This window comes from Musca autumnalis, unplaced genomic scaffold (genome assembly GCF_047663935.1).
Source record: "Musca autumnalis isolate F117 unplaced genomic scaffold, ASM4766393v1 scaffold_3, whole genome shotgun sequence".
NCBI classification, from domain to species: domain Eukaryota; kingdom Metazoa; phylum Arthropoda; class Insecta; order Diptera; family Muscidae; genus Musca; species Musca autumnalis.
This window is the reverse complement of record NW_027411866.1, coordinates 253,519,560-253,535,393: the sequence shown is the minus strand read 5'-3', so window position 1 is coordinate 253,535,393 and position 15,834 is coordinate 253,519,560. Positions and strand designations below refer to the sequence as shown.

Here is a 15,834-nt window from a genome sequence, read left to right as displayed (position 1 = left end):
ACATCCAGTAACAATTCGTACAAATTTTGAGTAAACGAACACACATAATAATCCAAAAGTTTGTAAAAATTTGCACAAACTTTTACAAAATGCTGTTCGATAACAAACTTGTTCAGTAAAAGAGAATTGGGAAGTCTTGCAAGTAGTTGCAAGAACTTGCAAAAACTTTTTACTTGCGGAGTTATCGAACAGGCATAATATCTCAGAATAAATAAAATGCATTTATTATTTGTGTAAACTAGAGTATAAAAAATTATCCATTAAATTCTATCGCTATTGTGTTTACTTACTCTGCTCTCCGTCATCATGTTGCGCTCATCCAAAATGTCTTTTTATTTTGTCTTCTTATCACCAGCTCAGCTTTCGGCAAAGACTCCAAATCCTCTCCAATCATTATACACTCGGTTCGCAACTTTTAATTAACTTAACTGTTTGTTGTTAGAAATGTAGACACTCTTTTTTATCTCTTGAAATAAAAATAAAGTCGTTGTTTGTAGGAATCGAAAAACCTTTTTTGTAGGGATCTCTCTCTATTGCTTCCAAAATGTAATAAATGGATTGCATTTTTCACGACTTCGAATGAACTGGTTCAAAAAAAAAAAAAAAAAAAAACTATGAAATCACCATTTCACATAGAACAACTTCAAATAAATTTTGCTGGGAAATGAAGACTACGGTCTGAATTCGCCTTGGTGTAAACCACGACTTGATTTGAACCGGCACAACAGTGTTATAATTTTACCGGTATTGTTCTTATGAATGAATATTTGGTAGGTCCCCAATTGTCCAATTGTGGTTGAGGTAGTGGTTGGATTATTAGCTACCATCCATCCATTCATAAATTGTTCGTATTCTTTTGCATTGCTTTTTAGGGGTTGCAAAATAAAATCCAAACGTCAACCAAGTGTCAGTTAGAAAACCTATCTCGTTGAAAACGGATCTCTTTTAACCAAAAACGAAAGTGTAGAGAAAACGGGAAATAGAAAAATAATTCTTGCAAATAAAATATTAAGTGAAACTTATGTATTTAAACAAAAAATGACCACACGTGGATAGTGTTAAGTGAAATTTGAAAAAAAATATAAAAAATATTTTTAAAAATTAAAACGAATGCAAAGTCTAGTTTGCAAGTGAAAAAGTTTTGGGGCGTTTTAACTTAATAACCAAAAAATATGGTTGGATTACTCAATCCCATTAAATATGGGGAGAATTTTTATGATTTATATACATTAAATACAAGAAGGTAATTAAAAATTGTGTAAATTAATTTAGAAATTGTTAAAAAAATGTTAGAAAGTTGCATAGATTTTGGTTGTGAAAAATTCAGTATACCATTGTCGCTGTCTCTCTTGTGTTGACTCATAGCTTTTATTGATTTGTCCAAAGAAAACCCAGTTTGGCTTGCTATCGTTGGGGAAAGGAAATAACTTAATAATACCTATTTTAAATTTATTGAAGTGATGAATAAAAATCATCATGTTTTTAAATTTGTTTATTATTCCTTTTTTAAACTAAAATCTAAAAAAAGTACTTCAGCAGGATAATATTATCCTGTACACCAAAAATGTTACACACATCACATACTTTGTTCTTTTGTTTAAAAAAGGGGTGGTAAAAGTCCTGAAAGTGGTGGTGGTTGTTTTTTTATTCCTTTACGTCCTTTTTGTAATCAGCTGTTTCGGCGCTGAATTTTGGGGCAAATATTCAATCAGCTGTTTCAAAAACTGTTATATGACAATCAGCTGTTTAAACAGCTGATTTTGGGACATTCGGGATATTTAAGTCAGCTGTTTGAAAACTGTTATACAGCATGTTTGTTTTGTTTGTATTATGTGTGTGTCTCTCATTCTCATGCCGGTCCCGTTCAATGACCTTGGTTTGTTTGTAAACAAAGACACGTGACAGGATGTTTTGTTTGTAAACATTTTGGCCAGTGACTTCAGCCTCAAAGAAAAATGTTGGTTAACAAGAAGATGGATAGATTTTTAAACATGAAGTTTACAATTTCGAATAAAAAACTTAAACCATTTTCAATATCTTCTTTTTCTAGGAAATTACAAAATGATCGCAAACCATTGGGTAAGCGTAAAAACAAGGATAAAAGGATATTGGACGGTAATCCAGATTTGCGAATTATAAATCAATTGGATCAACCTCTGCTTAAGGAACAACTGTTGCTGTGTCCAGCATTTCCAGTGGCCCATATTGAACTTCAACCCAATGCTTCACAGTTTGCCGTATTCTCGGCCATACGTTCAACGGTCTTGGAAGCTGAGACCCGACGTCTATTATTTTATGAGCTAAGTGGCAATGCAAGACATTTGCCAAATATAAATTCTTCATGCTGCTTGCTATGCGGCTCTTGTAGTAATCAATCTACAGAATGTTCCTGTCAAGCTTTACAACATGTTGGTGCGGGTGGAGGAGCAGCCGGTGGCAATGGTGCAGTTGTTGCCCAGGTAGCAGTGGCAGGAGTTGCGGGGGCTGGTGGTAAACGTTCACGTCAAGACTCGACCAACAGTGATGTAGAATCGGAATCTGAGGAATCCACAGAAAAAGAACCTAAAATTGTAACCGTCCCACTAATAGTGGGTGCTGGCTTAAGAAGCCTTTTCGAATTAATATCCGAAGCTCGTCATATACAACCGACATTTTGTTCCAAGGCCTTGAAAGCTCTGTTGGATGTGATCCAGGGCCAACAGCCGGAATCGTTTAAACACGAACCAGAAGAATTAATAAATCCTTTATATGATCTTTTATTGGATTTGGCCACCATGAGTAGTACAACGGAAAGTGGTAACAGTGAAACTGATTGGTCTGCAGTGGCTTGTTCCGCCTTAATTGGTTTATGTATTGCTCGTGGGGATACTGGGAAAATGTTGAAAGCCATTGCAGCATTGATAATGTCACCCAGGCATTTGTCATTGCAACGCATACAAATGCCAGCCGTATTGGGAATGCTCCAGCGAACTGTAATAAGCGCTGCATTGGCAAAACCTACTTCTCCAGATTTTTATACCAAAGGCGTACCGGTGAACTCCCTTGTTGATGAAGTAAGTTTTTAAGGCAGATGAACCACTTTTATGGAAAAGAAACGGAACTTACCATATAATGGCCTTCTTACGGAGGTCTCCTATGCTATATAAGCCCCAACGGTGTTCTTCTATACCATAGAAGCCCCCTATGGAGGTTTTCTATATCTTAAAAGCCCGCTACGGAGTCCTTCTATACTAAAGAAGACCCTTTCGGAAGTCTTCTGTGCTATAGAAGCCCCCAACGGAGTTCTTCTATACTATAGAAGCACCTTTCGGAAGTCTTCTGTGCTATAGAAGCCCCCTACGGAGGTCTTCTATTGTATAGAAGCCTCCTACGGAGGTTTTCTATATATAAGCCCCCTACCGAGGTCTTCTATTCTATAAATTTATCTATTATCTACTCTGAGAGCCTCACAGTGTTATTAAACCTTCTTTGTTTTTTGACAGTTCACTATCAAAGCTCCTTTTGGCGGATTTACCGAACCTGCATTAGCTTCGGATGGCACCTATTTATATTTGCTACTAGGTGGAGCACTGCTGAAAATTGGCACTGGCTATAATGGCTCCTACAAGGGTCACATTTATATGCAAAACGATAAATTTACCAAAGAGAAGACGGGATGGCTAGGCTATAGTAATGGTCAGCTATATTATCGTCGCAACTCCAAACGCAATGCTGACCATTTGCATTTGGTCAATACGGAGTTGCTGACCATAAAAAGCATGAATCCCGTTAATATGTTACCCATAAGGGAAGGATTCAACTACACACTTTTTACAGATGAGGATTCTCTCAATGCGATATGTACCAATCGAGATGTAAGTATTCCATTCCTTAAATTACTTAATTGAGTAATCGTTGATCGTAAATGTCCCCCAAGGATTCCCTGGTGGTAAGACGCCTTAATATTGGTCATCAAAATCGCACCGCTGAGCGTGATCAGAACAGCCTACCCGTTGAGCTACCTTTACAGCTGTCACGCAAACGTTTTCGCACCCTGGGCTATGCCACATTCGAGGAAGAAGTTTTAAATCAAAATCAAATCTTGAAGATTCAAGCTTCCTACAATATCTTCGAACCGAAAATACCCAACGATGTAGATTTACAGGAAATTGTTTGTGGGAAAGAGTTCGGCTTGGTATGCGCGAACAATGGTAAAGTTTACTACTATGGCAAATCAAGTGCCTTAGGTTTGAAATCCGTGGGTCGTACACCTATTATGAAACTCACCGAATTGATTATATCGAAAATATCACGTATTATTCATATTGCTGTGGGCCATGATGGTGTCCATGCATTGTTGGTGAATGATGATGGTACTGTATATTTTGCTGGCACCGCTAGACGTGGTGAAGATGGCGATATATCGAAAAATAGACGTCAACCCAAGGCTGTCAAACCAAAGAAAATGACAAAAATTGAGGGTCATGTTATTGTGCAGGCCGCCTGTAATAATGGCACCTCGGCCTTTGTAACAAAGACAGGAAAATTGATAATGTTCGGCAAGGATACGGTGCATTGTGATGCTCAAGGTTTTGTGGCAGATTTTGCTGATCAACATATTCAGAAGGTGGCATTGGGTAAGATACCTTAAACATACCTCTTGTATATAAAACACATTTGTGTTATTTTTCTGCAATTCCTTTTTAATGGCCTTGGCGGACAGCACTTGGGGCTGATTACAACGATTTATATTTTTTTATATTTTTTAGGTAAAGCGCATTGTGTGGCACTAAATGCCAAGGGTCAGGTGTTTACGTTTGGTCTAAATAATAAGGGACAATGTGGTCATGTTTATAACAAGGCAAAGGATAGTAATGCTTCTGGTGGAGGAGGTGGTAGCGGTATTTCAGCAGAAGGGTCTGTGGGCTCATCGAAATCCCAAAACACGAAGAAATTGAAATTTGACTTTTCTAATTTATGTGACTATGATGATCACACTGTTGTCCAGGGCCAGTGTAGGGTTTGTGTGGTGTGTAAGGAATGCACAGGATTTTCCATTTCCTGTGTATCTTCATTAAATGTGCCGCTTGAGGAGAGAGTGGGAGGAGCGTGAGTATAACGATTTATTTATCTATTATGAAAACACAACATATATTTTTTATGTTTTTGTAGGACTTGTGCCTGTGGCCATGGTGACGCTGGATGCTCCAAATGTGGTCTTTGTGCCTCTTGCATAGCAGTCCAGGAATCAGAAAGTGGTAAGATGTGCTAGTGATTTTATGGAAAATTGAAAATTTTACCATGTTTTCTCTTAGTTTCCGACACCAAGGATGCCAATAAACAGCTAAATCGACAACGTTCCAAGAGCCTCATAATGCGTCGCAAGGATAAAAAATCTTTGGATGACACAAGCAGTCACACAGAAGAAAATCCTCCTCGTGTTGCTCCCCTGGCACCACAACTTTTACAAATGCCCTCAACATCTCCGGTGGTTCAAGTCTCCTGTGGTCTACATCACACAGTGGTGCTCACTCTCTCCGGTGAGGTTTATGCCTTTGGAAGTAATCAATTTGGTCAATTGGGCACGGGGGATATGCAACCTGTAACCGGTCCAGTACGCATTAATGTACCCGGAAATGTTTGTCAAGTTGCTGCCGGCAGTAATCATACTGTCCTCTTAACCTACAAGGGATTGGTTTATACATTTGGTAACTTCCAAAAGGGGCAATTGGGTCGGTTGCCACATGATTTCCAACAAAAGGCTGGCCAATCAAGAGATGCTGGTGATAAATCTGGAAATCTTGGACAAAATTATCGCGAATCTTTTGCTAATCATGATTCGCTGCCAGAAAAGTCTACAGTGGCCCAAATGATAGCCCAGAGACAAAAGATTTTGTGGCATTGTACGCCAGGAGTGGTATTGTAAGTATTGCGGCGGATGTATTGTGAGGGGATTGGAAATGTTTTATATGTTTTTCTTATTTCTACAGTGGAATTGGTCCCAGTTTTGGTAAGAAGGCAACATGGATTGGCGCCAGTGGAGACCAAACATTTATCAAATTGGATGAATCTTTAATAACCACCCAAATGTTACCGAAAATGAATGTGGCTGCCAATAAGAAAACCATATGTAAGTTTTAACCTAAAAACTTTGTAGCCAAAATCGATCCTCTAAAGGAGGTTATTCTGAATGAAAACTCACCGTGAGTTTTCTCACACTCTCCTTTAAGTTGAAACGGTAGAGTGACAAAATTCACGGGGAGTTTTCATTCACAATAACTCCCAATATGAAACACTTTAAATCTTCTCTTTTCTCCCTTTTCTAGTAATGATACCCACCATACCGCTTACCTTCAGCGCCATCTCCATAAATCGCCGTGATGGCAATTGCACCGCCCATTATCACAACCAAGTGGATTTTGCAAAAATGGAACATTCCAACAAACCCAAAGTTGTGCCTGAAGTTAATCAAAATGTTGATCAAAACACCATGATACCATTGGGGGGTGGTCCAACATCCTCCTCGGGGAATGCAATTAATGAGCAAATGTCACGCAGTATGCATGAGGCACGAAATCAAATGTTTGATTTACAAGATAATAATCACATGCACAATGCCTCGGGAAGTCAGCAACGTAAAGAACGTAATAGGGAGTATGCGAAGGGGTGTCTTAAGAGTCCATCGTCGCCCAAGGCTGCGGCGGCGGCATCATCATCAGCAGCTTCCATTAATGATAAATCGTATTCTAAATTGGCCTTTGCCATGGACCCAATGTATGACATATTGTGGGTCTATGATTGCAACCAAAAGAAGGTTTTGAGTTATAATGTGCTGGCCAGTGAGATCCAGCAAACGGGAATGGTAAGTATTTTGGAGAATTTCTTTTTTTTCTATCCCCAAATTCTTGAATAATTATTTATTTCAGAACTCTTCCAATTATCGTGCTTTGTTAACCCCCGAATTGTCATTGCCAAATAAGTTTGATTCGAAAATATCACGCCTGCATGCTTCTCTCAATCTATTGGCCTGTTTGGATGTGCTGACCTCGGCCCAGGATGTTATGTGAGTTTTAAACAATTTTTTTTTTGAAATTTTAATATGCATGCCCTCCTCTTTTAGACCTGCCTGCTTTGAGGATGTTTCTCCCAAAGAAGACAACCAAAGCAAGGAGCTGAAGGATAATCAATATCAAGTTTGTAATAGGTTTGATAATTTTGGTGGTGGCTGGGGTTATTCTGGCCATAGTGTGGAGGCAATACGCTTTTCGGCAGATACTGATGTGATGATATGTAAGTATTCCCAGTATTCCCCTAAAAACATCCGAGCAGAGCAGAAATGCAATAATTAATTTTCTGTCTATTTCTCTCAGATGGCTTTGGAATGTTTGGCGGCCGTGGAGAATATTCCTGCAAGCTGAAACTCTATGATATGGGCTGTGATGGTGGTGGTTATGAAAAGGAAGGCACATTGATCAGTGAAACCAAGGAGATACCCTTTGAGTGCCCTGCCCGCAGCAAATATCACATTTTATTACCAAAACCGGTTAGCATAACAGCTGCTCGTTGGTATTTGGTGTGGTGTCGTATTGCAGGACCCTCTTCGGATTGTGGTTCATGTGGACAGGCTACTGTTACCACCGAAGATCAGGTGGTTTTCACTTTTAAATCATCGAAAAAGGCCAACAATGGCACAGATGTCAACTCCGGACAAATACCAGCCATACTCTATCGCCTAATCACCCAGGAATCAAAACAACCACCAGCTCCGGTGGATGTGGATCCTGTGAAAAGGGTTACCAAGGAATTTGCCAACAGTGTCACCAAGGAGTGCTTTGAAAGTTTGGTCTTAATGTTGAATTGGTCTTGGGAAGCATTCAAAGGTTATCTGCGAGAGCAGCGGGATATGTCCCATCAATTGCAGGTTAAGCAATCTCTGGAATATCTCATACATGTCAACAAGTCGTGTCTGCGTTTGCTAAGGAAATATACCAATGAAATATATCCCCAGTATGGTACCTCAGATGAAATTGCCGAATATATCTCATCAACTTCCAACCACAAGTCATTGAATAGTCGTTCGGATAAGGATGTAACCAAGTTCACCAAACCTTCAAATAGTTTATTGACCAAATATTTTAATGATAATGGAGGCGGTGGGGGTGGCATGGCGGGCGGTAATCAATCTCCCATGAAAAAGTCAAATATGGAAAATCTCCAATTGGCTGAATGTATTGGCAATGTTCGAGCCATGCTGATTGGCATATTTTGTGATGACATTTTCCAAGACATAAGCAATGATGAGGCTCTGGCCATGGCCTTGGAAATATTAGATGAATGTCACATAAGTTTTGTGGCCTGCTTTGGGGTATTTTATCCCACATCCACATTGAAATGGAATTGCCTGTGTGATTTGTTGTCGGAAATGGATAAGGTAGGGACCTGCAATTCAAAAATAATTTCGAGTTTTTTTAAACACATCTCTTTGTAGCAAGGAACCTTGCATTCCAGACTACTGAGTGCCATCTTGGCAGGCTTGTGTTCCCCCACGGTAAAATTGCGTTCCACATTTGCCCTGCTAAATCATGGTAATGAACGCCACTCCATTGTAAGTCCAAGTGATAATTCAGGGCTACCAATGCTCTCATCCACGGATTCCCATCAATACCCGATTTTGGTGGAGCAAATGATTTACAGAACCCAGCAAGAAAAAAGAGATTTCCTAAGTAATTCCTGGACTTTTAAGGATGTTCTTATGAGACTCTTGGATATTATTGCCAATCCCATAAGGGATCGTTTGGAAAACATTTACAATAGAGGTGTCCACTATACCTATTCCAGTAGCAGTTATTGTGGCAAAGATTTCAATCAGGGTCTCATTGATAATTGTTGCCATCTATTGGCTAGGGTTTTGGCGGAAATTGTCTATCAAACAGCCATTGGAGATGTGAGTATTTCATGGGGCTTTATAACATATCCTAGAAATTTAATATTTGTCTTACCTGTATCCTCTTCTTAGTACGACAAAATGTTTGTTCCACCCAGAACCTTACACTCCTCAGGCTCCCGATTTGCTAGATGTGATCAAAGTCGCACCTGGAATACTGGTAGCTTTGGTCCTGATGCCATTGCCTTTTCGGTAGATCGTAGCGGTATTGCAATTGCAGGATGTATGGTTTATACTGGATCGGGAAGTTATGAATATCAATTGGAATTGTTGTGTGACACATCGGGTGATATCCAGCAGCAGCCATTACAACAGCAACAACATAAATGGGAAACATTGGAATCTGTATCGGGTACCTATGATCAGAGTGCGGTACAAAATGACATGGCGGAGGTTAAATTTGAGAGATCGGTGCTGATAAAGGTAGGAAACTTTTCAATAAAGGCATTTCCCTTCAAGGCCTCTTCTATTCTATAGAAAGATTGTGAATGCGTCTTCTATTCTATAGAATGCCTCCTAAGGGGTAATATGTTCTATAGAAGACCTCCTAAGGGGCAATTTATTCTATAGAAGACCTCCTAAAGGGTCATTTATTCTATAGAAGACCTTTTAATGTGTCTCCTATTCTTTAGAATATCTCTTAAGGTATCTTCTATTCTATAGAAGACGTCTTAAGACCTCTTCTATTCCATAAAAGACCTCTTAAGGCCTCTTCTTTGTGAAGTCGTCTTCTTGCGTGCAGACATTAATATCCCGTAATAAAATTTTCTTACAGGAAAATACTCGCTACGCCTTGAGATTTTGCTCGCAAGGTCATCGCACCTGCTCCGGTGATGGTGGTTTGCCTTCGGTGAGAGGTCCTTGTGGCACCACATTCCAATTTTATGCATGTGATTTGAGCTTCAATGGTACCAACGCACATCGTGGTCAAATACCCTGCATCCTGTACTATAGTACACCCATAAAATCAGAGTCCGGTGGCTGTAGTGGAGGAGCCTTTGGTTCGGGAGGAGGAGCTGGAGGTACCTCTAATGATGTTTCTTTAAGCAATGAGACTACAATGCGTGATACTGCTCTGCAAATTGCTTCCGATATTACCAAGAAATGTTCCGAACTTTTGGTGCTGGCACGCAATACCTTGGCAGCATCTCTTTCACCATCCGACAATTCTTCAAATCATTCGCAAACCATTGATTCTGAGCATAATATAACACCAATTGAGGAGCATATGGATATAAATTGGGCAAACAATTCCAGGACATCACATTTACCAGCAGAGGCAGGAGGTCTGTCGGCAGCCCGTGATTTGTCAAAACGTTTGGAGTCATTCTCCAAGGGTATTATTGAAACACTGAAATTTGAAAAACGTTCCACAAATCCATTTGAAATGGAAATAGAAATTGGTGCCACAGAAATACATCCCAAGGACTTGATGATTGAAGAAACCTCTGCCATACATGATTTAAATTTCCGCAATGGCCAAATTACCAAATTCAATGGCAATGAAAGAGTTGGTGCTGAGGCGGTGGAGAATTTAATGGGTGTTTCGGGACAATTTAATCCAGTGGCAATGGTGCGGGCAGATTCTGAGGAAACACCTGGTCACATGGCAGCTTCAAATATTTTGGATGTCTTCAATTTGGGTTCATCGAATTTGTTCCACACCCTATTGCCATTGGTTTATGCTCACATTGCCAATTTGGCTTGTAATGATGCCAAGGTAAGATCAACATCTAGAGTTCCACTTTGAGACAACAGTCTTTTAATTGATTTCTATTTCTTTCAGAGTTCTGTACAAATCTTGGGTTTAATAAAGGAAATTTTACCGCACATTGCTGCCCTAAATCAGCTAAGTTCCACCAGCAAAGAAGCAACAGGCATACAAACTACACAATCCTCCTTGCCACGTTTGCGTCCCACATTTGAATTATTCCACAAGAAATTCGATATGGGTAATGAGGCATGCAGCAATGCTCTCGTAACAGCAACAACAACATCTACATCTAATCAAGCCACTCACGATCATAGTCCCACAAATGACATACCCACTACCAGTAACCATTATTGTGTGGTGGAAAGTGAACATCCTTATCGTAGTGCTTCCATAAATTGTTATCGTGTTGAATTTCCTCCTTGTGTCCATTGGCTGACCATTGAATTTGATCCCCAGTGTGGTACAGCACAAATGGAAGATTATCTTTTGGTATCGGTACCAATGAGACCCTTAGTGTCGGCGGAAATGTGTCATGCCAACGAGGATTATTATGACATTTTGGATAATAATATAAAAACGAATCGTACAGGCAACAATCCGGGGCAGTGTAAGAATGCCACTCTATTAACCGCGTGTTATAAGACACCGTTGCAAAAATTGGAATCGGCAGAGGCTAAAAATGAACCCGATTGGTTTGTGGTGAAAAAGTTTAATACGTAAGTTAATGAGATGGAATTGGAGGTTGTGAGGAAAAATTATAATGTTCGTGTTCTTTTACAGCTCATCCAATTGGTTACAAAATGTCATGATCTTACCCGGCAATTGTGTTGAATTTTCTTTGGAAACTTCTTCTCTGTATGTCCAAGATCCAAGGGTAAATCGCTACGGATTTAAATGTTTGGTGGTGGGTTATGACAATCCAGTGCTGGTATGTTTGACGCCCCAAAAGCAATCGTTTGACGTATGAAGTAGTTAAGGGATATTTGTTGTCTTTGCAGTTAAGTAATAACAGCTCCTGTCTGGTACGCATTGAGCAGGAATTGTCCTATTTGGGTGGCATGTGCAGCGGCAATTTGATGAAGAAAAATCTAAGTTTACCAGGTAAGATTACAGGACATTCTACAATTGTTCCTATTATAGTGTTAAACCCAGCAAAGCAGATGGGCTGATAATAAAAACATGTGGGAACTCGTCGTATGTGGATTTATTTAAGCAGCAGTGAACCAAAACTAGTAGTTGTTGGAGAAAAAGTCAAAAACATTCGAAAAACTGAAAAACAGAGCACCCAGAAGCTGCAACGTTGAAAAATATAGTAAACATCTTTTCCCACGTCGTCTAAAAATTCGAGGATTCAAAGACACCTGAATTAGACAGCATTCCTAACGCTGTAGTTAAATAATTTGTTGGATGCTGCTGTTCAGCTGCCAAAACAGTGCAATTGCTGCTTGCAATATGGAAATGTTGGTTCTATTACCAAAATAATGAAAGCCACTTGATACACACCATCGTCATATCGGCCCCTTATGTATGATCGATACATTTGGGAAATTACTGGAGTGTGTTCTACGAAATAGACGGCAAGAAAACTTCGAAGCTACAGAGGGCTTATCAAAAAGGCAATTCGGCTTCAGGACGATTATTTTTATTTATTTATTTCAATTTTCATATGCCCAGTTATAAAAACGGAGGTTATAAAAACGGGACAAGAGCTGCAATATATGGCAAAAGTTGCAAGAAGGGTACAAAAGAATATTGTGTGATCATAACCCTCGACGTTAAAAATGCTTTTAATACATTTTAATAAATGAATTAGACGAAAGAGTAATAATAACTGTTCCACAAACATCCCAGAAGGGACAAGGGAAACTTCTCTCATATCAATGAGTGCACCCCGATTAGGGATGTCCAAGCCTGCACGTTGTCGTAACAGCAGATAATAACGAATTCAAATGAGAGCATGTCAGCCATTGTTTAACATAGGTACATTACTCTCCCATCTATTTTCTTTCATTTATTTTGGACACCGATGACTGTTTATCGTCGAGTCCGAACGGCGTGTCTAAGACACCACTTGTAGAGAAATTTTACATGGCTGAAATACTCAGGAAATGTCGCCAACATTACTGAGGGGTATTTTGCCACCGTTGAAAAGTGCTTGATATTGCCTGGCAGGGGAATCGAACCCACGACCTTTATCGTGCAAGGCGGGTTTGCATACCATTGCACCACGAAGGAGTCAAAAAACATAAAATCACAGGAGGAGTTCCACATTCATTTCTATCATTTCTGGGGCCGCTGTTGTGGAACATTATGTATGATGGAGTTCTATGATTAAACCTGCCAGAAAAATCAAATATTATCAGTTTTGCGGACGATATAGCGTTGATGATACTAGTAAAGACTATAGAAGAGACGAAAGTAGCTTCAGAAACCACCATTCACGTCGTTAAATCTTGGCTTAACACAAGGGATCGTCTCTTTATAACAAGCCGCAAAAATGTTTAGTACCATGAACTCTAAATAGGCAAATGTGCAATAAGATCTGCAGAAAGTTTAAAATACCTGGGAGTTATGATAGATAACTGTCTATCCTTCAAGCAACACATCAACTAATAAAGCTGAAGTCTGGTAAGACATGCACAGCGCTATGTCGAATAAATACGAGGAGTCCTAAGTATCTGATCAGAAAGATGTAAGCAGGAGTAGTCAAAAATATCCCACGGCAGCGGGTTCTATCGTACCGGATTGACCCGAAACCCTAGTGTTTCGGCCAGCGACTGCCAACTCAGCATCAAACCTATGCTTCTGCGTAGGTTTGTATGCTGCTACAACAACAACAAAATATAATTCCCTATGCAGCACCTATATGGGCAAAATCTTTAAGATACAAATCGTACTGTAAGAAGATAAATGCTGGGTATAGGCTTGTAGCACTTTGTGTGTGTTGTGCATACAGAACTGTATCCGATGATGCTGCATTTCTTATTGCAGCAATAACGACGTCAACAAAAGGCAGGTGGGCGCAAAAACTAATTTATTTAACACATTTCTTAAGAGGGCACGACTGCTTTAGGTCGTATATATTCCGCATTGGACTCGGTAACTCGCCCTTCTCTCCGAGCTGTGCAGAAGATGTAGACATGTCATATTTGTGTGTCCTATGTTTAATGAGGAAAGGATGTTTTGTAAGTGTTACTTGGCGCCCTGCCCTTTGATTAAGAAGGATATGTAGTATATTTTTTTAGAAAATATGGGTATAGCTTATGGAAGGGCAGGATGGATGGAATTTCATTAGCGCCCTTGGATTCGGACCCTTAGTTGTTTAACTAGTTTTGCACGTGCAGTATGCTAAAGCTGTGTCTTTTTGGGTCAAAAAAAGCTCTTTTGCTCTGATCTGGTAGATAGGGATATTAGGTTGGGATTCTTACTGACTGGACATGAATGCATTTTTGCATGTAAGAGGACTGTACGAGTCAGATTTGTGTGCGTGTGGGATGACTTAGTAATGAACACTTTAAATTTAAAGTTTTAGAAAATATGGGTACAATGTTTGGAGTGACGGGGTGGGTCGAAACCATAGTTGTTTAACTAGGAGAACACAACACGTGGACACGGGAGTGTTTGCTGTGTTATGTCTATACTACGACATAATTAAATAAAAAGATGCCTGGTCGATCACTATATAATATTCGCAAGTAAAAAATACTTGCAAGTTCTCAGTAACTTCTCCACTCTCGAAGTTAAAAATTTGCAGAATGTTATCGAACAACAATTAGCAAAAACTTGAAAGAAGTCAGCTGATTTGACAAACAAAAAGTTTGGCGGATAAGATTTAATTTAACAATCCAAGATTGTTTGCGAAAATTGTTTGATTATCCATTTCTACAAAAATAATTCTCTTTCCATATCATAAATTAAAGGCTGGCCGTCCACATAGTGTTCCTCCTAATCCATGGATGCGCCGCTTTTTGCTGGGATTTGATACCTTAGAAATAAAACAATCATCACAAACTACAAAATAAGTTATTTTACAAAATAAGTCGTTTTCCATAATTTATTTAATTTATTAACAAGTAAAAAAGGATCAGTCGGCTTTGCCGACAGAGATATACCCTCAGTCTATGTGAATTGAAACTTTCATCCACGGTCAGATCGAATGTATTTTTGGTATTTTCATTATTTTGTGGCCTTTTTTGGACATTTGAACTTGCCGACGAAAATATGGAGTAGGATTAAATGTCAAAAGTGTTGCAGAGGAGGTACTTAAAGCAATGGACCGACATAGTCCATTATGGAAGTGGATCTTATTTTGGGATATATCGCCCACTAGTCATTTCAGTGGATCATCGTATAACTTATGTACCAGTGTACCAGGAAGCATGGACTTGTTCACGGAAAACATAATGCCGTTGTAAGCATGACAACAACGAACAGAATTTTAGAAGTTAAACTAAATTTGAACAAAATATTAGGAGATCCAAATTTTGGACCAAATTTGTTCAAGAGATATCGTGCATACCATTTAAGTGACATTTTTTAAATATTCGGGGGAACTACCGGAAGTTGTGGGACGGTATTGCCTATCTTCGAACTGAAAGTATGACAAAATATCAGGAAGGCCAAATTTTGGACCAAATCGGTTAGTTCGAGAGTTATCGTGCTCTCCACTACATATGGTGCCATAGGGTCTTTGGTTTTTTTACACCTTTCGGGCTGTTTTCTCAAGAAGTATGGACTTGCCCCTGAAAAAACTTTTACCGTCGTAATTGAGACAGCGAATGCAAGTTGCTTAAAAAATCAAAGTGATTCGAGAGCAGGTCTTAAAGTGAACTTATCCGTAATTTTGTGTGATAGATACCCGAAGGAGTGGACAAACATAGTCCATATTCGTACCTGATCTATATCTGGTAGACATATTAGGATGTGTAAAGTATGGACTAAATCGGCCACTCCCTTCAAGAGTTATCGTGCGAACAATTTTTCCGAACATTTTTTAACTTTTGTGGGGGAGGTACCTGAAGGAGTGGACTGATATGGCTTATGATCGAACTTATACTATGTTTGGACAAAATATTACGAAGGCCAAATTTTTGACCAAATCGGTTGATCCGTTGTTTTGCGCTCCAACCACTACACACGGTGTCATAGGGGTTTTTGCATCTTTCATACTATTTTCTCAGGAAGTATGGACTTGCCC

At 39.4% G+C, this 15,834-nt stretch overlaps 1 protein-coding gene across 1 annotated transcript in view; it reads left to right on the top strand.

Moving 5' to 3' along the window:
• Nucleotides 1-898: 898 nt before the first annotated feature.
• The window catches only part of LOC141399356 (E3 ubiquitin-protein ligase highwire-like), a 183,264-nt gene continuing 168,328 nt past the window's right edge, over nucleotides 899-15,834 (top strand). Inside the window, exons 1-18 of the mRNA XM_073977934.1 lie at nucleotides 899-1,243; nucleotides 2,051-3,053; nucleotides 3,483-3,854; nucleotides 3,917-4,616; nucleotides 4,749-5,088; nucleotides 5,152-5,237; nucleotides 5,295-5,901; nucleotides 5,970-6,109; nucleotides 6,306-6,841; nucleotides 6,906-7,042; nucleotides 7,100-7,269; nucleotides 7,350-8,410; nucleotides 8,468-8,923; nucleotides 8,996-9,346; nucleotides 9,699-10,643; nucleotides 10,710-11,353; nucleotides 11,418-11,565; nucleotides 11,636-11,738. Coding sequence (XP_073834035.1) covers nucleotides 1,173-1,243; nucleotides 2,051-3,053; nucleotides 3,483-3,854; nucleotides 3,917-4,616; nucleotides 4,749-5,088; nucleotides 5,152-5,237; nucleotides 5,295-5,901; nucleotides 5,970-6,109; nucleotides 6,306-6,841; nucleotides 6,906-7,042; nucleotides 7,100-7,269; nucleotides 7,350-8,410; nucleotides 8,468-8,923; nucleotides 8,996-9,346; nucleotides 9,699-10,643; nucleotides 10,710-11,353; nucleotides 11,418-11,565; nucleotides 11,636-11,738 — 7,870 coding nt within the window. The 5' untranslated portion in view covers nucleotides 899-1,172. The remainder of the gene's footprint in view (nucleotides 1,244-2,050; nucleotides 3,054-3,482; nucleotides 3,855-3,916; nucleotides 4,617-4,748; nucleotides 5,089-5,151; nucleotides 5,238-5,294; nucleotides 5,902-5,969; nucleotides 6,110-6,305; nucleotides 6,842-6,905; nucleotides 7,043-7,099; nucleotides 7,270-7,349; nucleotides 8,411-8,467; nucleotides 8,924-8,995; nucleotides 9,347-9,698; nucleotides 10,644-10,709; nucleotides 11,354-11,417; nucleotides 11,566-11,635; nucleotides 11,739-15,834) is intronic.